General features: G+C 37.5%; 2 protein-coding genes across 5 annotated transcripts; one reads left to right on the plus strand and one right to left on the minus strand.

Moving 5' to 3' along the window:
- The first annotated feature begins 428 nt into the window (after positions 1-428).
- Positions 429-13,302, plus strand: ccdc33 (coiled-coil domain containing 33). Of its 4 annotated transcripts, XM_051884945.1 has the most exons (13): positions 429-572; positions 1,524-1,696; positions 1,808-1,871; positions 5,748-5,943; positions 7,669-7,757; positions 8,133-8,264; positions 9,894-9,987; positions 10,252-10,376; positions 10,459-10,539; positions 10,970-11,086; positions 11,217-11,294; positions 12,968-13,000; positions 13,154-13,275. In XM_051884945.1, the coding sequence occupies exons 1-11, from the start codon at positions 528-530 to the stop codon at positions 11,277-11,279; spliced, it is 1,179 nt and encodes a 392-aa protein (XP_051740905.1). In that variant the 5' UTR covers positions 429-527; the 3' UTR covers positions 11,280-11,294; positions 12,968-13,000; positions 13,154-13,275. The 4 variants fall into 4 exon arrangements, with proteins under 4 accessions (XP_051740905.1, XP_051740902.1, XP_051740903.1 ...); XM_051884942.1 differs by lacking the exon at positions 12,968-13,000 and having other exon boundaries at positions 13,154-13,302; XM_051884943.1 differs by lacking the exon at positions 12,968-13,000 and having other exon boundaries at positions 13,065-13,205.
- Positions 13,055-20,680, minus strand: LOC127507653 (cholesterol side-chain cleavage enzyme, mitochondrial). The gene is made up of 9 exons (XM_051884941.1): positions 19,671-20,680; positions 18,190-18,345; positions 17,913-18,112; positions 15,970-16,173; positions 15,005-15,165; positions 13,948-14,114; positions 13,658-13,736; positions 13,382-13,573; positions 13,055-13,281 (listed from the first exon to the last, which is right to left on the minus strand). Exons 1-9 carry the CDS (start codon positions 19,925-19,927, stop codon positions 13,159-13,161), a joined length of 1,539 nt encoding a protein of 512 aa, XP_051740901.1. The 5' UTR covers positions 19,928-20,680; the 3' UTR covers positions 13,055-13,158.
- Positions 20,681-24,451: the final 3,771 nt, after the last annotated feature.

The following is a 24,451-nucleotide window of genomic DNA, read 5'->3' on the forward strand; positions in this document are numbered from 1 at the left end:
ACAAGCCTTGCTGTTTCAGAGATACTCTGACCCAGTCGTCTGGCAATATCAGTTTGGCCCTTCCCAAAGTCTCTCAGGTCATTACTCCTGCCCATTTCTGCTGCATCCAACACACTGACTTCAAGAACTGATCATTCACTAATCATCTAATCTCAGAACTTGACATGTGACCTTGTTAGGAAATTATCAACATTTTACTTCACTTGTGAGTGGTCATTATGTTTTGGCTCAGCACTGTGTGTGTGTGTGTGTGTGTGTACAATTTATTTCATTATATTTCATAAATATATAAATGTATATTTCATTATATATTGTACATTTACATTTAAGTTCTATCAGTGTATCTGTGATCTTGATTAACATGAACGTTTTTTGCTTTCTGTTGAGCAGTTATAAAAGTTGCCAGGCAGGATTTGTGTTGTGGTAACCCAAGGTCAGGTTGCTAACACAGTCAGAGCCGTCTCTTCATCCAGCCATTTATTCACCTATTTAATATTCCTGACAAGATCTCAGAACCTTTCAGCCTCATGCAGAACTCTGAGAATGCACAGAATGAACCTGCGAGCGCACAGGTAACCTGTTAACAGATACTGGTGGTCTGATGTCCTTTACTGCTGATCTTAGAACAAGTCTTTGCATATGATGGTTTATGGCAGAATGGAGCAGAAATGGGGTCCTTGCTGAGTGAATGATAGAGAGAGGTTACACAGGGAGTGTTTGTTTGAACGAGATGGGTTGGTGGTAGTTGGACTTCTGTCCTATTTGCATTACATTGAGACAAAAACATATTGTATGTAGTTATCACAACAGACTGAATTTGGTGATGCGTTTAAGACCTTCCTCCTATCTTCATTCTCATGAAACTCTCTATGTGGACACGTTTTGGATTTTATGAGTAAATGTAGTTTACTATACACTTTTGAAAATGCAGAATTATTACAGGCCAGTGACCCGGTCTATAAGTACTGGATATAGAATAATATACTGTATTAGCTTGATGTTTGTTGTCTAGGCTTAAAAATAAGCTGTATTTTTACATTCTCTATGTGTTTAACTTTACATGGCAGGTATGTAATGTGTTATGCAAACCATACTGTTAAATGGCCTAATATTCAACTGTCTCTACTGCATTTTGTCAGGATATGTTATTAAAGTTGGCATGAACAGAATTTGCACTAGACTTTTCTAACTTATTGTGACATATATCCAAGTGAAACAGCTTCTTGAACAAGAAGAAATGTAGGGTGGGATTTGATTTTGTCCATTGGGACCTGATTGGATGGTTGTGGTTTGCTATTGGTGGATCTTATGTGAGTGACAGGTTGTCCCGCCCTCACGTCATCAGATAAGAGATGTTGCTGCAATAGGGAAAGTTATTTTGATTAAAGAGGCACATGAATTTAAAACAAAATTATGATGTGCACAAATGAATCATTTATAGTAAACACTGCAATAATCCATAAAAAATAAGAATTGTAAATTTTGATTTTATAGTGATTTTAAACGTTTGTTTTTTCCCTCAGATGGAAAGGGATTCCTATGATTTGCCGTCACATGACGCCCTCTCAAAGATCCTCCTGGAGTATCTTCACCTCGTCAAAAAGCCTAAAACTCAGACCAGGACAGAATCTGTACCACAGAAAAAATCTAACTCTCAGCTCAACCGAACATTTGATGTACATTCGGCACAAAAAAGGTAAAAGAATATCACATGATGGCTACAATGATCAATTACAGGTTTTGGGTTTGGTTTGAACCTATAATTTTCATTTACTTTTATTTGTTGCTGTAAATATTTCTTTTTCAGTCCCTCGGTACCTGATTTCAAAAATGACCCTCATGTAGGTGAAGTCACTGAACATCAAACTAAAGTAAGTAATAAAACTTTAGATTTATATTACATGTGCTCCTGCTAGAAGTTTCCCAGAAGTGCTGCCTTTCCTCAAAGAGACTTTCAAACTTATTCAGAACCAGACTTTTAGCTATTGGCAAATGGTATATTAGGCAATGTTGCTCATAAACACTTTTTTTATACTGGTTGAAACTCTCTTCACATCCTGATAGCAATCAATAACAGAAGTTATTGAAGTTACAAAAAATGTACATATCTTCTGTGGAAGTCTCAGGACCAAAAATTCGGTCCGAATGCAATGATAAGACTTGCCTATCAACCTATGTATTTCCATATCTCCGCGCAAACATCACACGTCATCAGCGCGCATCATCAGTAAGGCTATGCAGAGTTGTAGACAGACAGTCACCGAGTGCCACAAACAAACAGCAGCCATCTTTTACAGTTCCTCCTGAACCAAAACAACGAGCTTATGCTGTGTTCATGCAATGTCATAACCATAATTAAGAGATGGCAACCCGTGACGTTCTACTCCAAGCAGTTCACATCCTCAGACTCGGAATTACGCGTTTCTATGGCAACATTATCAACGCCAAAATAAATCCGCAGCAGTCAGGTGGTACAAGTAAGAGCTCTGTAAGTTGTTTATGTTCATTATTATTGTAATGTTATGTTCTTCGAGACATGGTCATTTAATGCCGTCTCTCGTCTTTGGAGAGTGCTCTGAAGGGAGTGTGGGATCTCATGCTTTCAAGGCTAACTTGTTAGCCTTTCCGAAATTTCCTACCCTACCTTTAATCCTTGTTCAGTATCTGCGCTACTTCTCTCCAAAAGTCATGACAGATAAAAATGCCTTTGTTTTTTTGTTTTTGTTTTTTTAAACTAGAGTAGTGTGTATCTCTTAATCGCCTCACAAACGCGCTTGTCAATGGGCGGGGTCTATTGTTGCTGCCTCTCCAGTCGTTTGTTGTGGTTGTTCCGTCTCTTCCAGGTTTTTTTTTTTTTCCCAGCTGCAAAACAAAGGCCCGGGACAGTGACGCCACCTTGTGAACCAAGTAATTAGAGGAAAAAAATAGAGTTCAGTACCTATACAGAGGTATGCCTGTGCCCGAATATGCATAATTCCATACTATACAATAGGCGAAAAACAATATGTGAGCTGAGTAGTATGTCTGAATTCATAGTATTCATAAAGGCGTAAAGCATCCGGATGACCTACTTCTTCCGGTTAGATTCTGAAGTGCTCATTCACTGGACACTTTACTATCCCATGTGGCCACGGGAGGGGATTTATGAATGGCAGTGAAGCAACGCAACTGATGCAGTAGGTCACATGACAGTGACAACATGGCTGATGTAGTACGTCTGAATTTCATTCATACTAAACCAAATGTAGTATTTACAGTATGCAATTTCAGACGCAGCATATGCAGCAGGTTGCGCGCCTATACTGCGTATTGTACTGATGACACTATTTACGTCACATATACTAGTATACGCATACCCTAGCATATGCGTAAAAATCAGAGTATACTTTATTTTGGCTGTTTTATTATACTTTATGAATATTCACACCATAATTCGGGAATTTAAATGAAAAGCCCTCAAGACCATCTCAAGGTGACCCTTATATGTCCACAGTGTTTATTCTACAGTATGTTTTGATGAAATGGGAAGACTGTATTGGCTTTGCTTTTCTCATCATAACGGAATCATTGCAAAGCACCCCACAGAGAAAGAAAAAGAGAAAGAGCAGCCCATATGTGCTTTTATAACGTGATTGTTTGAAGCAACAGTACAGACTAAGCAGGGCCTCTGTCTGCGGCATCTATGGGGACCAGTCTCTCTCTCCATACACTTTTTCATTGGGTTCAGATGATTCCCTCCGTCTCCTCCCCTCCGCGGGCCCCATCTCATCACCGATCATCATTCTCACCTTGCATGTGTGCCCTTTCAATTAAGCGCTCAATTTCTTTCAGACGACCCCAGGGAGCCACAAGCACACTGGCCCAGATTGGAATCGCCTAATCGGTCCCTCTCCCACCCCTCCCGTTTCTGCGCACCCGACACAGACCCCCTTCCTGCACAGAGTGACCCTGAGTGAAAAGCACACGCCTCGGTGGCATGTTACATGACATGCGACATACGACTAACACAATGGCACAAAAGGATGCCTGGAAGTGCGACACATCCCACAATGGCCCTGGTGTGCTGTCTGTTTAGTACAATACTATGTCTCAGTGCTATTGTTCAGTTCTATAGACTGAACTAAATACATGTTGACAAATGTAGATGTGCCAGAATGACTGCATACTAGTCTTATAATGACTTTGTTACACTTTGTTCATCCCATTTGTGTGAATACACTTGTGAAAAAAAAAGTACACTTCAGCATTTATTTTTTTTAAATGAGTACTTACAGAACTTATAATTACAGAAATAATATAGAAAGAATATACTTAAGTCTGAACTGAATGTAATGTCCACTTAAGTAGGACTTAAGTACACATCTTTATAAGTAATTTTATAATTCTGTTGTCTTTGAAATATGGTTGAAGTGTACTGCCGAAGTACTGACAAGAATTTGTGGTAAACTAAAACTTACTTTAACGTAATTCATGCAAGTCATGTATTTAAATGTATTTGTAATTAGTTTTTTTTTTTTTTTTTTTTTTTTAATGAGGAAGCTGAAATTCAGTTTTCTTTTTTTAAGGGTATGACTATGAGTGTGAACATATGATCTTAGCTCTACCTAGCTTTATTTTAGGTAATACTGTTTGCCTGAACGTTTTGATCCATGTCAGTTTCTGGAAATTAGTTTCTGGAGAAAGAAAAACAAAATACCTTTCATTTGGTGGACTTCATCCTAATCCCTCTATCCTCTGTACCTAGTTCTCATTCGGGTTCCAGTATGTGCCAGCAACTACAGCACGAGGATGACTGTTGATGACAGCCGCTGTTTTAACCCAACTACACTTACGACAGTATATCTGCCTTACTTTTAAAAATGGTTAAATGATACAAGCAAAGCATAAAAATGAATGTTAACTGGGCAGATAGTCTGGCTCAGACAGGCGTCACATACAAACAGACTGCTATTGATCGTGTTTTGGCGCGGTGTTTCCCTCAGACAGCATCCCGATTGAACATGTGACTTTGATTCCACCTAGTGGCGGGAAACTGCTTCTGCCCCTCCTTGACAGTTAAGCGTTGCATTAATGTCAAACGAATAATTATGCCAATGACCTCCAACTATGATGATCCTGTTTTGAGGCAACTCCTTACTAAAATATAAAGTCAACCATATATTTTCATGAATACAAACCCTTTTGTAGTCTTTGATTAAAAAATACATTAAGACAATAAAATACAAAAACTGACTACTTCTACATTGTCACCAAAGCAAACTGTTAAAATAATATGTGAAAAATATTTCCTTTTTATTAAGTTGAAAGCATATCTTTATCTAAATATTATCAACATTTGGCTAATGTGAATGTAAAAAAAAAAAAAAAAATCATTTTAACATTTTAAGCCAGCACTACTATGCATCACTCCAATATTGAATCTTGAGTAGCCTATTAAAGCTTTCAAATGGGATTGTCAGGTCAACATTGATTAACATTCAATGACAAAAACACACCACATGTTAAGATAAACACCAAATTACATGGTAGTGCAATGGTATTCTTTGAAGCACCTTGGATTACCATAAAAATACCTTGATAGGCTATATACCAAAGTACCATGGTATACTAGGGTTATGGTTTCTGCTCTTTCACTTTGCATGCTGTATTATTGAAAGAATCCCATAAACGGAAACTTATCGTTCACATTCTCAAACTATATTTGCAGGTCATTTTGTATGTACAAATCCATTTTTATTTCTCCATAGGAGTTGGAAAACTATCGTGCGGCTATGCATAAGATGGCGGATGACATCATTGGCCTGCGCTCTCAGGTGAGCAGACTGGAGTCTGAGAACAGTCAGCTACGGCATGACCTCTCCCTGCACCAGGACCTGGGCCACACCCTGTTGGACGACACCGACACTGACGTCATGACCAAGACCGAGATTGCTGACCGGATCGGTATAATTCCTCCCACTATAATCTCATTTAAGTATATAAAGATTAGCCAAGGCATTGCTCTTTATGTGTATACACTTCACCAGTTAAAACCTTAGCTGATTACCAGCTACAGTAAATGCTTTCATTTCTTCAGCCCTTTAGTAAAATGTTACCAGTCAAAAATTTTCTTTGGATAAAATCATCCCAGTTTTCTATCATAATATCACCCTGGCATCATATTGGAGACTTGCTGCCACAATGCTAACAAGTCTCTATCACAAAAAAACAAAAAAAAACAAAAAAAAAAACAAGCTTGCTTAGCAAACACTGCTAAGGTGCTCTGAGTGATGTTAGCTAATGATTTGAAGTATCATTCATATCCATAGTGCAAACTAACAAGTTATACTCTGATTAGTGTAACATTATGTATTAGCAATTGTTGGCTTACTTAGCATACACCATTAAGGTTAACACCATTAGCAAAATATTTGAGGTATCATTCATGCCTTTAGCACAGACTGACTGTGCTCTAAAACTTAATATTTAATGGTAAATACCAGCAATAGTTAGCTTGCTTTAGCTTAGCTAACTTAGCTAAGGTGTCATGAATGATTTTTAGCGCATCAGTTGAGGTTTCATTTACTGTATGTCTGTAGTGCAAACTAACAAATTACATTAGTAGTCAGCTTACGTATGTTTTGAGGTATTATTCATGTCTGTAGCACAAAGTAACAAATTATGCTTTGATTATATTAGTAATAGCTTAATTAGCAAACACCACCAAGGTGTTTAGAGTGGTTTTTAGCGCATGATTTGGCCCTATCATTTGTGTCCATAGCACAAACGAACAAATTACACTCTCATGGTAAGTATTAGCAATAGTTTGCTTGCTTAGCAAACAACACCAAGGTGTTCTGAATGGTTTTTAACGCAAATTATCAAAATTGATTGATAAATCGAAAATGGAGATTATACTTAATGGTAGCAGTAGCAATAGTTAGCTTGCTTGGCTAACACTGCTAATTAACATGGAGAGATGATGTACATATGTACATGCAGAAAGAATTAAACAACATCAGGTAAAAGTTTTGGGAAGCGACTATTGGAGTATCATATTTCGGATGTTAAAAGTTGTGAGCGTGAAGTGATTTGCACAGGTGTCATGTCCTCACTGAGCTGTGCTGAGGATTGATAAGACTTCTCATTTAGCTAAGGGAATCTGATAAGCACTTACTGCCTTATCTGCTGAAGGACAGTTTGCGTCCCTCACACACTCAAATGCACACAAACACAAGGCTCCGCTTAAAGGACACGTCAAAGACCTTTGAGGCCTTCAAAGCAAATGCAGGCTTTAATTTCCTCTCTATGGCGAATGTGCTGCTTGGCTTTCAGGGGTTTAGATAATGTCTGGAATGTTTTCTCCAAAAATATCTCCACAGTGTCATGGTCACACCATTTGTTGATGTTTCTGCAGTCCTCAGAAAGCATTTAAAACAGATTTTGATGTAACCATAAATACTAAATTATATCTATACATTACATTTAATAAAAAACAGAAATATAAATGTTCCCAGCTAACAGGTTTTCAGAACATATTTTGGTACCTCGGTTTGTCTTTAAAAGAAACAGAAGGAAGAGATTAATTTTAAATACGTTATACAGTAATGTTTTTTTATTATTATTGTTATTGTAATATGTTAGCTGGTTCATTATGTGCTCATTAATCTTCTATGACACTTTCTGCAGCCTCTCTGAAGTTCAAGCTCTCCAGTGAAAGCAGCAAAGCAGCTGCCCAGAAGGACAGAATCCAACAGCTTCAAAACGAGCTCATCAGGGTGGGTTAATCAAGGCCGTTCTCCCTCAGATCATTTAAAGTTTTTAATAAAAGCTGCAGCAGTGCTCAGAGACCGCACGTTTCCTTTCTGAAGCTCAAGGGGTCCATTGACTGGCATACATTTGCGATGTTTTCTGGCTTTAAGGAAATGCTGTATCAAATGCATTAATGGTTTCCTCTCAAGAACATTGATTGGATCAGGTCAATGAATTTGTCTCCAGACTGCATGGCATATTGCTTGTTGTATTTGATGCAAAGCTAAAAATACACAAGGCTGGCTGGAGTCTTAATAGACCCCTGGCGATTGAGTTAACCCACTGTATGGACTCATTGGGCCTGTGTGCAGAGTTTTATCTCTTTATTTTGTTTATTGCAGAAGAATGACATTGAGAAAGAGTTTGTCCAGCTGCAAAGAGCACATCAACAGCAGCAGGCTGTGCTAAAGAGATATCAGGCCCGTGGCAGTAAAATAACTGCACTGGAGGATACGGTTCGCCAACAGGAAAAGGTATTTAGCTTCTCAATACACAGTTTTTGTCATTTTTCGACCACCAAACAATCAAGCTATCAAAACACTCAGTTTGTTTGAGCATAAGTTTGGGACAAAATAATATTTCACCCCAAAATTAAAATTCTGTCATCATTTCTCACTCATATGTCATTCCAATAGTGTTATTTTAGTAATATTTATGTACTATTATAGTATTTATTCATATCAACTTTTCATTTAAGTTTATGTTATTCATCTAACATTTACACTGAATGGGCACTTTATTAGGTACACCTTGCTAGTACTGGGTTTTGCCTTCAGAAGTGCCTTAATTCTTTGTGACAGAGATTCAACAAGGTGCTGGAAACTTTCCTCAGAGATTTTGGTCCTTATTGACAGATTTGTCGGCTGCTCATCCATGATGCGAATCTCCTGTTTCATCACATCTCAAAGCTGCTGTATTGGATTGAGATCTGGTGACTGTGGAGTCAATTTCAGTATAGTGAACTCATTGTCATGTTCAAGAAACCAGTTTGAGATGATTTGAGCTTTGTTACATGGCGTTATCCTGCTGGAAGTAGCCTTCAGAAGATGGTACACTGTGGTCATAAAGGGATAGACATTTTATTTCAGCTTTATTTCATTTACTGAAAATTACCTTTAATAGTTAACACTGCATTCCAAAACCTCTGAGACTTTCTTCTTTGGAAAACATAAAAGTAGATATTTTGAAGAATGTCTCAGATGAAATGAATCCATGGCCCTGTTTACACCTGGTATTAAGATGCGTTTTGGTCGATCGGATCACACGTAGACGAGGCAGACACATTCCCGTTTACACCTGGTGTTTTAATTCGTCTCTTTTGTCCACTTTCAACAACTTCTGTCCTGATTTCTTTGAGGGGAGGGTCTATGGTCGGGTAAATGTATGGGTTTTTTTCAGATCTGTCGATCTAATGGACGAAATAAGCTTGCGCAATTTACATATGAACGTAACCGGAGATGACAAAAAAACATACAGAGAGCAGCAGCTTTTGTTTCTGCTCTGACAGCCGCAAGACCGGCCAAACGCAGTGAGTGCATGTTAGAAATCAGGAATGGTGAGAGAATATTGTGATTGGTATGTTTTTCATCTTCAAACCAAACTTGGGTCTTCAGCCAAAAAGTTTAAATCCCATCTGGCTAGCACGCTTCCCATAATGTTTATACGTTAGTTTAGTAGGTGGTCTTTTGTGGCTGTTCGAACGCATTCGACCACATAAGCGTTTACACTACAAAAGCAATCCGGTCTAATGCGTCTTCGACTACCTCTGGAAGTGGTCGAAAGTGGACAAGGTCAAAATGTTTTAGACCCTGCTTGCACCTGTATTTAGCGTCGTCCACTTGTGATCCGATCGACCAAAACTCATCTTAAGACCAGGTGTAAACAGGGCCCATGAGACTTAAGTGGTTTAATCCAAGTCCTCTGAAGACATATGATAGCTTTCTGTGAATAAAAATGATTATTATTCGCTAAATATATTAACTTCTTAGGTGCTTTCATGAAAAAATCTCTCCATGCTCTTGGTTGTGGTTGGATGAACTATTTCCTTATCTAGCAGGTATCTGATGTATAATGTATTGTATTTGTTTTAATTCACTGTGCAGGTCATTGAGAAGATGGAGAAAATATTGGATGCAAAACTGAAGGAAAGAAATAAAGAAAATTCAGACAAGAAGAGAACAGCTGTGAAACATAAAGGTGTGCCTTTACACCTGCTTTTGGTGGAATCACGCACAAAAAACATCAATTTCAGTTATAATTTAATAGTCCGAGCCATGGCTTAGTGGTTGGGGTGCTCATGCTGGGTTCGAATCTGGCCTGCGTCATGCCCTAATAACTGTTCTACTCTCTCTGCATAATTTCCAGTCCTCTTACTACTTTCTTTATCAATAAAAAGTGTTAAAAGCCCTCCAGAAATTGTGACTGACAAGTAATCGTACTATATCCTCTTCATCTATATAGATGAAGAGGAGCTCAAGAGAAGAGAGATTGAGTCTGTGCTGGCGGCAGAAAACTCTCGACTCCGAGCAGAGCTGGACAGGCAACGTAATCTACCCCCACCTGTCATCATTCAACAGCCTGTGCAGGTAAACCCAAGACCACCAGTAGTAGCCATGCTGCATGAATGCTTTATTGTGCACATTTTACTAATGGTTTTGATCCCATCAGCCTTTCTCAGACAGTGAGAAGCTGGACTTACTGACGCAGCTGGCGAGAGCTGAGGGTCGAATCCAGACACTGGAACAACAGGTTTGATCTTTAATGCTGTGAGAAGACATTTCACTTTGACACACAGTGTAAATTATGGGTTGGAGTGCAGTGGTTGGTGCGAGCGCTCTTGACACATTGAGCTGTGGTGCTTATGTGGGTGATCGAGGTTTGAGCCTGGCCAGTGACTTTTCTCATTTGTTCTTTCTTTCCCATATAATTTCCTGTATCACTTTACTTTTTTACCAAAGAAGCAAGTCCTAAAAAGTGACATTTGCCCAATCTGAGGCTCTGTTTCAAAACAAATTCAAGTTAAGTTATCATATTGTTTCTGTGTAGCTCCATAGAATGGATGTTTTCGTTTACACAAATACTGGAACAAAACACTCCAGTCAACACAAGAAATTATAATAAATAATGTTTTTTGAACACTGCAGTGCTTGTGTCTTTGTGATATTGGTCATTTGTGCAGCTGAAAGAGAACTCCAGACAATGGGGGAAAGAGAAACAAGAGATGTTGACCAGACTCAGTGAATATGAACATGGATTCGCTCGAACATCAACCATGATTCTTCTTGATCTGCCTGTGGTCAGTAAATGACTGCTGTTTATGTATACTTACAATTATTATTATTATTATCATCATATTTGTTTGACCTTGGAAATATATAGACTATATGGTATCGTCTATTGAGTCATCCTTTTTTATTTCCTAACAGAAAAGTGTGACTGAGTCTGTATTGGGACATTCTCGACACAGGCAACTGGAACCTCTGAAGTGATCACGTCTAATCAGTGTTAGTATTTTTCAAAATATTTTTGAAAAAAAAAAAAAAAAAAAAATCTGTGTATTTTTTTAATATAAAAACATAACATTTATATATGCCATTTTTTTCTTTTATTTATATTAATTCGAAACCTTCAGAATATGTGGATGTATTTATGTTTTAAAAATCTGTTCAAATTTATTTAAACATTTTTGTTTTTGAAATATAACAAGACAGTCTGACATTTAGTACCAGTCAAAACTTTGGACACACGCACTGTACTCATTGTTTTAAAATCTGGAAAATATTAATAATAAAGTCATGAAAACTTTTAAACAAATGAGGAGAGTCATCAAGAAAAATTTGTTAATTAAAATGAAATGTGTTATTTTAGTAGTTTTTATTAATATTTAAAACTAGATTTTATGTTTATATTTTCCATTTTTGTTTTAATTTCAGTTAAAGGTTTAGTAATTTTGTAGTGTGTTTTTGTCATTTTTATAAGTTTTTTAATGAATACGTAATAGTTTTTATTAATTTTTATTTCAATTTTACGTTTTTTTTAGTACATCAAGTTAAACTAAACGAAAATGAGAAATGTTTCCTTGGCAACTAGCTGAAATAAAATAAAATAAAATTTTGTTTTAATTAAAGGGATAGTTCACCCAAAAATGAAAATTTGATGTTTATCTGCTTACCCCCAGGGCATCCAAGATGTAGGTGACTTTGTTTCTTCAGTAGAACACAAATGATGATTTATAACTCCAACCGTTGCGGTCTGTCAGTCGTATAATGCATGGCAATGGGAACTCCATCTATAAGAGTCAAAAAAACATGCACAGACAAATCCAAATTAAACCCTGCGGCTCGTGACGACACATTGATGTCCTAAGACACGAAACGATCGGTTTGTGCGAGAAACCGAACAGTATTTATATCATTTTTTTTACTTGTAAATACACCACTATGTCCAACTGCCTTGAGCGCACGCACAGCATCCGGTGTGTGAGGTCTGAATGCACTCTGATGCAGGAAGTGATGTCTCGCACTCATTGACATATACGCGCGAGAGATCACTTCCGTCATCAGAGCGCGTTTTTAGACCTCACCAACCGGATGCTCAAGGCAGTTGGACATAGTGGTGTATTAGAGGTAAAAAATTATATAAATACTGTTCGGTTTCTCACATAAACCGATCGTTTCATGTCTTAGGACATCAATGTGTCGTCACAAGCCACAGGGTTTAATTTGGATTTGTCTGTGCATGTTTTTTTGACTCTTATAGATGGAGTTACCATTGACAAGCATTATATGACTGACGGACCGCAACGGTTGGAGTTAAAAATTATCATTTTTGTTCTACTGAAGAAACAAATTCACCTACATCTTGGATGCCCTGGGGGTAAGCAGATAAACATCAAATTTTCATTTTTGGGTGAACTATCCCTTTAATGTTTATTTTATTTCAAATAACAAAAATGTTTTTTATGGTTTTAGTTTTAGTTTCAATTACAATAATAACCCTGTTTTAAATTCACAAAATATTTAAACTTTTTTCATTTTTACTCACCTTCATGTCATTTCAAACGTTGGAACACAAAAGAAGATATTTTGAAAAATGACTGATTTTTTATTTTATTTTTTTCCCCCAATGTTGTTTGGTTCCCAACATTCTTCAAAATATCTTCTTTTGTGTTCCACAGAAGCAAGAAAGTCAGGTTTGGAACAACATGAGGGTGAGTAAATGATGACAGAGCAATCAGATCATGAGAACTTAAACTGAGTCCAATCTTTTGACAGGTATTACATCTCAAAGACAGATTGTTTGCTGTCCCTAAAGCTCAGTGTTCCATCCAGTTCAGTCCTCGACATCATTTCCCTGTTTGCAGCTTTGCTATCTGCCGGCGTTCAGTGGTTTGATGGTTAGCATGATGGGCTTCTCAGGCAGTAAGATGAGCTCAAACGTGCTCCTGATCTCCACCTGCCTCTGCTTCTCAAACCTGAAGTTCTCCAGCATCTATAAAGATGACAAAATGACAAATAAGAAAGAAAACCAGCCCAACGTTATTTTGCCACTTAAGAGGATAGGATGGTCCTCTCTTTAGAAATCCACATACGTGAATAAGGAAGAGCTGCATCTCTGTCTCGGCGATCCTGCGGCCCAAACACTGGCGTGGGCCAAACCCGAAGCTCAGGCTCTTGAAGTAGTGGCTCTGGGATCTGACCCAGCGAGAGGGACGGTACTGCTCTGGGTGCGGGAAGACCCGGTGATCACGACCCATAGCGTACAGACCCAGCTGAACTAAAGTCTGATCCAGACAGACAAATGAACAGTTGTACTTTGTCCAATTCATTGTGAATTACAACAGTTATTTCCTTAAAATCACACTCACCCCAGCTGGAATGTGGTAATTTTGAAGGACAATGTCTTCAGTGATGTATCTTTGTAGACTCACTGCTACAGGATGTAACCTTCAAAAGAAATTATATGATTTCAGACACATGGTAAAGCCAGATGCGAGTCATATTTATTCTTTTATTTCTGGGTGTTTCTACAACCACTTTGAACTACCTTGAAAAAAGTTTTAATGAAAAACAACCCCTGAAAAATAAAAGCCCCTATAGTTGAACAGAAAGGTGTTTTATGCCGTGATATCTTGAAGTGAATTAATTGTTTGTATACCTCAAAGTTTCCTTCAGGGCTCCTTTAAGCAGAGGAACCATCTTGAGCATCTGCACCACGTCTCCTTTAGAGGCGATACGAGCAGCCGAGATTTCCGCCCGGAGCTCCTCCTGCAGATCTGGGTGTCGGGCCAACTCATAGAGCGTCCACATCAGTGTGATAGACGTCTGACCCACACAAAAATACAGAAAATATACCAATACATCAACCTTGAAAACATTTCGATTAAACACACTTTATATAAGCTGAGTTCATATTCTGTAATACAACCCAAAGATGAAAATATGCAATCATTTACTCAGTCATGTCATTCTCTTACTTCTGTCAAACACAAAAGAAGATATTTTAATATTTTGAAGAATGTTTTTGTCCATACAATGAAAGTCAATGGGGTCCAAAACTAATAACAATGGCCCCCACTGGACAAAACATTTCTTAAAGGATTAGTCCACCCAAAAATGAAAATTCTGTTATTAATTACTCACCGTCATGTCCTTCCATACCCAGAAGACCTTTGTTCATCTTCAGAACACAAATTAAGATATTTTGATGAAATCCGAGAGCTTTGTGACCCCCCCCCCCAATAGTCTGCAACGCAATTACCACTTTCAAGGCCCAGAAAGGTAGTAAAGACATTGTTAAAATAGTCCATGTGACTTCAGTGGTTTAACCTTAATGTTGTGAAGCGACGAGAATACTTTTTGTGCGCTTTTTGTGCTCTAACGCTTTTCACAATCACTTTTAACGATGTCTTTACTACCTTTCCGGACCTTGAATGTGGTAGTTCTGTTGCTGTCTATGGGGATGTGAGAAAGCTCTCGGATTTCATTAAAAATATCTTAATTTGTGTTCTGAAGATCTTACGGGTTTGGAACGACATGAGGGTGAGTAATAAATGACAGAAGTTTCATTTTTGGGTGAACTAACCCTTTAAATAATCTTCTTTTGTGTTCTGCAGAAGAAAGTCAAACAGGTGTGGAACGACCTGTGAGTGAGTAAATTATGCCATTTTTATTTCTGAATAACCTATTCCTGTAGCGTTGATTATTTATCGTACCGTGTCAACCCCTCCAGCCATCAGCTCCGTGACACTGGCCTTTATGTCCTCGATGGACAGTTTGTCCAGCATTAGAAGGCTAGCCAACACACCAGGGTACTTCCCGCTGGCTTCTGGATCTTTCCTCAACTGTCTGTAGATATTCTGGATACATCGGTCGGCTTTGGAAAAACAACATTGGGGGATTAAAAATCATTGGATGTTTCAAGAGGAAAGGCCCTGATATACTTAAAGTGAAATCGAAGAACTGGTGAGTTGTAATTTTAAACAAAATCAGGCAAAAATAAAGTTCGTTTGGAGTTCGTCTGGGAGTTCAAAAACAGCTTGCCAAAGCAAACTTTTGGGAAAAGTTCACTCTTGCTGGTTAACACCTCCGAACTATCATTGGTCCATGGTGATTACATAATAAGTAGGTGTGGCTCTGAAGCTCTGCCTTCTTTGACGTGGAAATCTTCTCCGGTTCATTTCTTCTGTTCAGTCTGTCGAGGTCGGACCTCCGTGAGTAAAAACAAGAACACACTGGAGAGTGGCTTTATAGTAGAAAATGAAGCTGTAATTCTAATTGAAAGAGATACCGACACTGTTTTTTCATGTTTAATATTGTAAAGCTGCTGCTTTAAAGCAATATATTGTAAATAATGTGCTATATAAATAAACGAATTACAGATCTTGTGCAAACATCCACATCGCTATGATCAGATGCTTTCTTAACTGCTGTTTTCTCACCGCTGTCATTTTTATTTTGTTGTTAAATATTCACATATTCATCTAAACATCGTCTTCAGCAGCATGGGTGGTGTCAGGATGTTTGCTAAAAGTAAAACACTGGTCACTTATTTCAAAATGCTTTTTATCCCTATGCAAAGAAAGAAAAATAACTTTGCAGTGAGTATATCGAGGCCTGAAGTGTTTCCCGCCAAAAAGACCAGCATGAATTTCACTCTATACAACCAGTGTCATGTTACCCTGGTTAAAGATGCCATCCCAGGCCTCCACATGGTCCTTCCAGATTTTGGCCCCCATGCGGCGGAGCAGGGCCGGGGAGAGGTACAGCATGGGCGAGGTGGTCTTAAACATGAGGGTGATGCAGTCGATGAAGTGCTGGGCGTCTGGATCAATGTAGTCCAACAGCAGACCCAAACGCTCGCCGTACAACACAGTGCTCACAGCTGAGAGAAACACACAGGGTTTGCTTTCAAATCCCGTTCACTTCCACACAAGAATGATACAGAATTTTCATTTTTGGGTAAACAACTATCCCTGTAAAAATCATTTGTAACTTTGATCAAAAACCTCAGTTGAATTAATGTAAATTATGTAAAAAAACAACAAAACAAAAACATTTAAAACATTTAGCAACAGTATCGTGTCATCATATATAACTTTCTTTTATCACTTGTATAAATTTCTCTAATGCGGGATGATCCCTGTTAAAGTTTTATGCAAAGCTAAAAGGCTAACATAAAAATGTAATGTAAATTGAGTAACTAATGTTATATAATAATGTTATTGTGTGTGTATGAAATAATTAAATAAATGAGTTTGTAGAAACAATAAATATTAACCAGAAACATTTTATAGTTGCCTAATGTGTTTAGATTATATATATATATATATATATATATATATATATAGGTTGTCAAAATTAATGCGTTAACGCGTACGTTTAATTTTTTCAGTTTAACGTGTTAAAAACATTTAACGCAATTAACGTAGCATCCATTTTCTGTTATCCTTTGGCTGCGCTACTGTATATGATCAAGCTATCATTCATTAAAGTGCTATTAAACCATTCAAGTGCGATAAGACGCAAACAAAAAAACAAAAAAAAAAAAACCCTCAAATCTGCACTGGCACGCACATCCGAAACGTGCACACAGAATGCCGCTTCACCCTTCAGACAGCACGCCAGCGCCACATTAAGTTCTCTTTCGGACAAAAACACAAAATTCCCGTTTTGTCGAGTATCCTCCTAAGCAGTCTTAAATGAGTTAAAAGTGTTAAATGAACGTAAATAGTTGTGAGAAAATAGGATGCGTGTCAGATCCGCATCACGTGTGTCACGTCTTAAAGTGACAGCAGCCTAATAAACCTGCTGCTGTCTGTCATTAATGTTAAGAACAAAAGACAGAGAAAAACACTCACTGCTCTTGACTAAATCACTTTTGTTTAATGGTTTAATAAGGATTAATCTATATTAAAATCATAATTTATACAGTGAAGACTGTGCAGTGTTTATTAACTGCACAGATACAGAGATTATTCAAGAAATTATTCCATTTCTGTATATTTACCTGTTAGACCTTCCTGAAAATCTTAAAGCACTGTTTACAAGGTTACATGGGTCAAAAACAACGAAAACAATAACTTTTTGTGCATATTTGCAGGGCAGGTAAAAATCTGAACCATTTATTACATACGTTTATGACATTTATTACAATGGGTTTATTTGAAGATTGTTTTAAGTTCACTTAAATTAAAAGTTGTTATATTTTTTAAAACCTGTAAAAAAGTCACAAATGATAGCTTTCAATTATACTGTTATGTTCAGTGGCTATAATTAATGGCTAATATTGAGGGAAAAAATCAATTTAAAGAGACATCAGTATCAGTAATGATTCCATTAAACAAAAATTTAAAATATAATGTCTTTTATGTTGTTTCTACATTATTTTCGAGATTCAATGTGAAAGTATAACAACATAAAAGTATATTTAAAACTTTAATGTTAGGTGTGATAAAAAAAAAAAAAATGTGCAATTAATTTGATTTTTTTACCGATTGATAGCACTAATATATATATATATATATATATATAATTATTTGATTACTCTTTCACATTTCAGTGTACAGACAATTGTAATAAAATAAGAAAGCTGTGTCTGTTATTGATGGTGTCAGACCTTACATTCCAGTGCATACTTGAAGAGTTCATGGGACAGATCTGTGGTCCATTCATTTTGTCCACTCCTCTCAATCTTTTTATAGACACGAGCCACAAAGTCCTGACCGACCTCATCCAGGAGCGGCACGAAGTTCCCCTGCACCTTTGGAGAAATCACCTCCTTGTTTAGAACGATCCTATTATATTTCCAGTCCTCTCCATCTCTGCAGGAACAAATCAATATCTTTTACTATTCCAGTAAACATGGTAATTATAGCAGATCGGTAAAGAAGCTGCCTACTTTAGCAGGACGCCATATTTGCGGTTCCTGTAGTCCCTGTAGGAGGTCCACGCTTCCACCCGGAGTCTCTTGGGATAATGACCCTCGGCTTTGAACAGGATAGCAGCGTCTTCAGGCTTGATGATGTTCACACTCTCGTAGTATCCGACTTTTTCCCTGTCCAAATTTATTGTGCAGAAATAGGCATAATATAATGTTATAATATGCTTTTGTACAAGGGTCAGTGGTGTCACCCTTATTTTATTAAAATTAAAGGCTATTAAAGTTTTAAATATGAAATTAAATGTAAATATAAATTAAAATAATCAAATGAAATATAAATTAAAATATATCCATTCATACATTCATTCAGACATAAATTACTTTTATCACCCAAAAAAAAAAAAAAAAGACTTTTAATTTAGAAATTGTTGCTAATAGTCTGTACTTGAAGGGTTCATGGGAACCTTTTCATCATCAAAGATGTATATTAAAGGGATAGTTCACCCAAAAATGAAAATTCTGCCATAATTTACTCACCCTCAAGTTGTTTCAAACCTGTATGAGTTTCTTTGTTCTGTTGAACACAAAAGATGATATTTTGAAGAATGTGGGTAACCAAACTGTTTCTGGTCCCCTTTGACTTGTGTAGTATTTTTTCTATACTATGGAAGTCAGTGGGGTCCAGGAACTGTTTGAGGGTGAGTAAGTGATGACAGAATTTTTATTTTTGGGTGAACTATCCCTTTAATATACCTCTTTGATGATGAACAGACTATTAGCAACAATTTCTAAATTAAAAGTCTTTTTTTATGTTTGTGCGGTGGTGTAAAAATGTTTAGGTGACATAAATGATTGTAAAAGGAAAAAGAAATGAGGACAATTTTTATTATTGTTTCTTTAAAAAAACAATAAGCAAAGGGTTTTGCACGCCAAATAAGTGTGGTGTAACCAACATGCAAGTAGCCATTTTGTTGTCATGTGACAAAATAAAATGCCTCACTACTGCATGTCAAGGTCAGTAAGGTTTATTATTATTACTATTATTTTAAATATCAAATATTTTGACCTTTTTATGGCATGTTGTGTTTAGTTCAAATCAAATAACGCTAAGAAATCATTTTGATATTCATAAGTCAAAAATTTGTGATATTTGTACCTTGAACAAATGTCAGGATTTTTTAAAGTATTTTAGTACTTTTTATGTCATTAAACCCATTTTTGTAGAATAAAATGTATGAAACAAACATAAATACGATGATTAAAATTCTTTTTGACCACCTTTGACCAATACATTTCTATGACTTTCCAGTTGTCTGTGATTACTGTTAAAAAAATATTATGCAATATTTTAGAAAAAAAAACATATCTCAAAGAAATAGAAATGTGTATGACTTTGTATTTTTAAAATGAATTTCCATGAATTTTTAATCACATTTTTCATGTCCGTGGGAATATATAGCACAGACTATTAGTTAAAAAACAAAAATGTGTTGTTTTACCTGTAAATGGGACCAAACATATTGAAATTGTGCACCATAATCCGGTGGATATTCCTGAGGCCATCCATTTTCCAGAACGTGTAGAGATTCGCTACACTGTTCTTCCATACTCCAGGAATCTCACTGAAGGGCCGTACGGTAGAGTTGTCCTTTCGGACTGCAGGTACTCGTCCTGCGTGGGTCATCCTGACCTGTGACAGGTGCTTCAGTGTGGACAGACACTGAGCCAGACGGGCCCTCAGACTCCAGCGGTCCATCACACCCTCTCACTGCCTCTCTCTGGTGCTCTTCTCTCTCGCAGTCTCATGGGAAGCAGCTGTTTGTTTTTATATGACTTCCCACTTCACACGTCAAGGATGATGGAGAAGTGTGCTGAGGACAAAGCAAAATAGGCAAAGAGACCACCCCAAATTTTCTGGGACATTCATAAGATGTAGAGCCTCATACTGGCTATTATTGAGGGCCTTATTCTCATGTCTGGACCTCCTAATTAGACTTCTATGGGGGGGAGAGAGAGATCCTTCTTATTCTATTCTATTATTTTTTATATTTTTTTAAATTATTTTTTTAATAGGGTTCTTCTGATGTCCTTGGCCTTTTATATTTCTGCAAAATGTAATAAAAAGATGTCATAGTAATAATAAAACTACATTTTCTGCGACCCTCCTACCCAATAAACACACACACACACACACACACACACACACACACACACACATATAGTCAAACCAAAAATTATTCAGACATTTTTGATATTTTTGATATATTTTTACTAGTGGGTGCAGGACACTATAGTTCATTTATGTAAGTGAGGATAGCAAAATAAAGTAAACTGTGACATATTATACCCAAAAATTCTTCATACAGTGGACTACCAGTAAAATTGATAATAATTTGGAACTAAAATTATTCAGACACTTTGACCTGAACATGTTTTGCTTAAGTGTTATGTGACATAATTAAGATTAATTTTTTCTGACACAGTTTAACTTTAATAAACTCTAATTAACTTTTTGGTTTTGGTTTGACTGTATATATATATATATATATATATATACATACAGTGGGTACGGAAAGTATTCAGACCCCCTTAAATTTTTCACTCTTTGTTATATTGCAGCCATTTGCTAAAATCATTTAAGTTCATTTTTTTTCCTCATTAATGGACACACAGCACCCCATATTGACAGAAAAGATGTCATTTGTTGACATTTTTGCAGATTTATTAAAAAAGAAAAACTGAAATATCACATGGTCCTAAGTATTCAGAACCTTTGCTGTGACACTCATATATTCAACTCAGGTGCTGTCCATTTCTTCTGATCATCCTTGAGATGGTTCTACACCTTCATTTGAGTCCAGCTGTGTTTGATTATACTGATTGGACTTGATTAGGAAAGCCACACACCTGTCTATATAAGACCTTACAGCTCACAGTGCATGTCAGAGCAAATGAGAATCATGAGGTCAAAGGAACTGCCTGAAGAGCTCAGAGACAGAATTGTGGCAAGGCACAGATCTGGCCAAGGTTACAAAAAAATTTCTGCTGCACTTAAGGTTCCTAAGAGCACAGTGGCCTCCATAATCCTTAAATGGAAGACGTTTGGGACGACCAGAACCCTCCCTAGAGCTGGCCGTCCGGCCAAACTGAGCTATCGGGGGAGAAGAGCCTTGGTGAGAGAGGTAAAGAAGAACCCAAAGATCACTGTGGCTGAGCTCCAGAGATGCAGTCGGGAGATGGGAGAAAGTTGTAGAAAGTCAACCATCACTGCAGCCCTCCACCAGTCAGGGCTTTATGGAAAGGTGCCCGACGGAAGCCTCTCCTCAGTGCAAGACACATGAAAGCCCGCATGGAGTTTGCTAAAGATGGTGAGAAATAAGATTCTCTGGTCTGATGAGACCAAGATAGAACTTTTTGGCCTTAATTCTAAGCGGTATGTGTGGAGAAAACCAGGCACTGCTCATCACCTGTCCAATACAGTCCCAACAGTGAAGCATGGTGGTGGCAGCATAATGCTGTGGGGGTGTTTTTCAGCTGCAGGGACAGGACGACTGGTTGCAATCGAGGGAAAGATGAATGCGGCCAAGTACAGGGATATCCTGGACGAAAACCTTCTCCAGAGTGCTCAGGACCTCAGACTGGGCCGAAGGTTTACCTTCCAACAAGACAATGACCCTAAGCACACAGCTAAAATAACGAAGGAGTGGCTTCACAACAACTCCGTGACTGTTCTTGAATGGCCCAGCCAGAGCCCTGACTTAAACCCAATTGAGCATCTCTGGAGAGACCTAAAAATGGCTGTCCACCAACGTTTACCATCCAACCTGACAGAACTGGAGAGGATCTGCAAGGAGGAATGGCAGAGGATCCCCAAATCCAGGTGTGAAAAACTTGTTGCATCTTTCCCAGAAAGACTCATGGCTGTATTAGATCAAAAGGGTGCTTCTACTAAATACTGAGCAAAGGGTCTGAATACTTAGGACCATGTGATATTTCAGTTTTTCTTTTTTAATAAATCTGCAAAAATGTCAACAATTCTGTGTTTTTCTGTCAATATGGGGTGCTGTGTGTACATTAATGAGGAAAAAAAAATGAACTTAAATGATTTTAGCAAATGGCTGCAATATAACAAAGAGTGAAAAATTTAAGGGGGTCTGAATACTTTCCGTACCCACTGTATACACACACACCCACACACACACATATATATATATATATATATATATATACAGGTGTTGGTCCTATAATTAGAATATCATCAAAATGTTGATTTCACTAATTCCATTCAAAAAGTGAAACTTGTATATTATATTCATTCATTACACACAGACTGATATATTTCAAATGTTTATTTATTTTAATTTTGATGATTATAACTGACAACTAAGGAAAATCCCAAATTCAGTATCTCAGAAAATTAGAATATTGTGAAAAGGTTCAATATTGAAGACACCTGGTGCCACACTCTAATCAGCTAATTAACTCAAAACACCTGCAAAGGCCTTTAAATGGTCTCTCAGTCTAGTTCTGTAGGCTACACAATCATGGGGAAGACTGCTGACTTGACAGTTGTCCAAAAGACAACCATTGACACCTTGCACAAGGAGGGCAAGACACAAAAGGTCATTGCAAAAGAGGCTGGCTGTTCACAGAGCTCTGTGTCCAAGCACATTAATAGAGAGGCGAAGGGAAGGAAAAGATGTGGTAGAAAAAAAGTGTACAAGCAATAGGGATAACCGCACCCTGGAGAGGATTGTGAAACAAAACCCATTCAAAAATGTGGGGGAGATTCACAAAAAGTGGACTGCAGCTGGAGTCAGTGCTTCAAGAACCACTACGCACAGACGTATGCAAGACATGGGTTTCAGCTGTCGCATTCCTTGTGTCAAGCCACTCTTGAACAACAGACAGCGTCAGAAGCGTCTCGCCTGGGCTAAAGACAAAAAGGACTGGACTGCTGCTGAGTGGTCCAAAGTTATGTTCTCTGATGAAAGTAAATTTTGCATTTCCTTTGGAAATCAGGGTCCCAGAGTCTGGAGGAAGAGAGGAGAGGCACACAATCCACGTTGCTTGAGGTCCAGTGTAAAGTTTCCACAGTCAGTGATGGTTTGGGGTGCCATGTCATCTGCTGGTGTTGGTCCACTGTGTTTTCTGAGGTCCAAGGTCAACGCAGCCATATACCAGGAAGTTTTAGAGCACTTCATGCTTCCTGCTGCTGGCCAACTTTATGGAGATGCAGATTTCATTTTCCAACAGGACTTGGCACCTGCACACAGTGCCAAAGCTACCAGTACCTGGTTTAAGGACCATGGTATCCCTGTTCTTAATTGGCCAGCAAACTCGCCTGACCTTAACCCCATAGAAAATCTATGGGGTATTGTGAAGAGGAAGATGCGATATGCCAGACCCAGCAATGCAGAAGAGCTGAAGGCCACTATCAGAGCAACCTGGGCTCTTATAACACCTGAGCAGTGCCACAGACTGATCGACTCCATGCCACGCCGCATTGCTGCAGTAATTCAGGCAAAAGGAGCCCCAACTAAGTATTGAGGGCTGTACATGCTCATACTTTTCATGTTCATACTTTTCAGTTGGCCAAGATTTCTAAAAATCCTTTCTTTGTATTGGTCTTAAGTAATATTCTAATTTTCTGAGATACTGAATTTGGGATTTTCCTTAGTTGTCAGTTATAATCATCAAAATTAAAAGAAATAAACATTTGAAATATATCAGTCTGTGTGTAATGAATGAATATAATATACAAGTTTCACTTTTTGAATGGAATTAGTGAAATAAATCAACTTTTTGATGATATTCTAATTATATGACCAGCACCTGTATATATATATGTGTGTGTGTGTGTGTTGAAAAAAGTTGCATTTATTTAATCAAAAATACAGTAAAAACAGCAATATTGTGGGGAAAAATCGATTTAACATATTTGCTGAGTTGATGCTCAAGGAAACATTTATCATTAAGTGTTTCAAATCGATTAATCGCATCTAACAAAAGTTTATAAATAGTATAGCAAGTTTATATAATATTATTATATATAAACTTGTGTGTGTGTGTGTGTGAGTATATATATAATAGTAGTGCTGTCAAATCGATTAATCGCGATTAATCGCATGTAACAAAATTTAGACGTGATGAATCGTGATTAATCGTTTTGACAGCACTATTATTATTATTAAAACAGTGATCAGTATTTCTGTGGAAACCATGGTATTGCATAATGTAAAATCTTTATTGTCACTTTTGATTAATGTAATGGATCCTT

This window comes from Ctenopharyngodon idella, chromosome 24, assembly GCF_019924925.1.
Source record: "Ctenopharyngodon idella isolate HZGC_01 chromosome 24, HZGC01, whole genome shotgun sequence".
Lineage (NCBI taxonomy): Eukaryota > Metazoa > Chordata > Actinopteri > Cypriniformes > Xenocyprididae > Ctenopharyngodon > Ctenopharyngodon idella.

What these genes read in the sequence shown, in the direction of transcription:
- ccdc33 (XM_051884942.1), top strand. Translation starts at nt 528, where the DNA reads ATGCAGAACTCTGAGAATGCACAGAATGAACCTGCGAGCGCACAG. An exon ending in GTACATTCGGCACAAAAAAG is followed by an intron (nt 1,697 to 1,807) that starts GTAAAAGAATAT and finishes TTTCTTTTTCAG; the next exon opens with TCCCTCGGTACCTGATTTCA. An exon ending in TTCTTCTTGATCTGCCTGTG is followed by an intron (nt 11,087 to 11,216) that starts GTCAGTAAATGA and finishes ATTTCCTAACAG; the next exon opens with AAAAGTGTGACTGAGTCTGT.
- LOC127507653 (XM_051884941.1), bottom strand. Translation starts at nt 19,927, where the DNA reads ATGGACCGCTGGAGTCTGAGGGCCCGTCTGGCTCAGTGTCTGTCCACA. An exon ending in ATGTTTGGTCCCATTTACAG is followed by an intron (nt 18,346 to 19,670) that starts GTAAAACAACAC and finishes AAATTTGGACAG; the next exon opens with GGAAAAAGTCGGATACTACG. An exon ending in TGCAGCTCTTCCTTATTCAC is followed by an intron (nt 13,282 to 13,381) that starts GTATGTGGATTT and finishes TCATCTTTATAG; the next exon opens with ATGCTGGAGAACTTCAGGTT.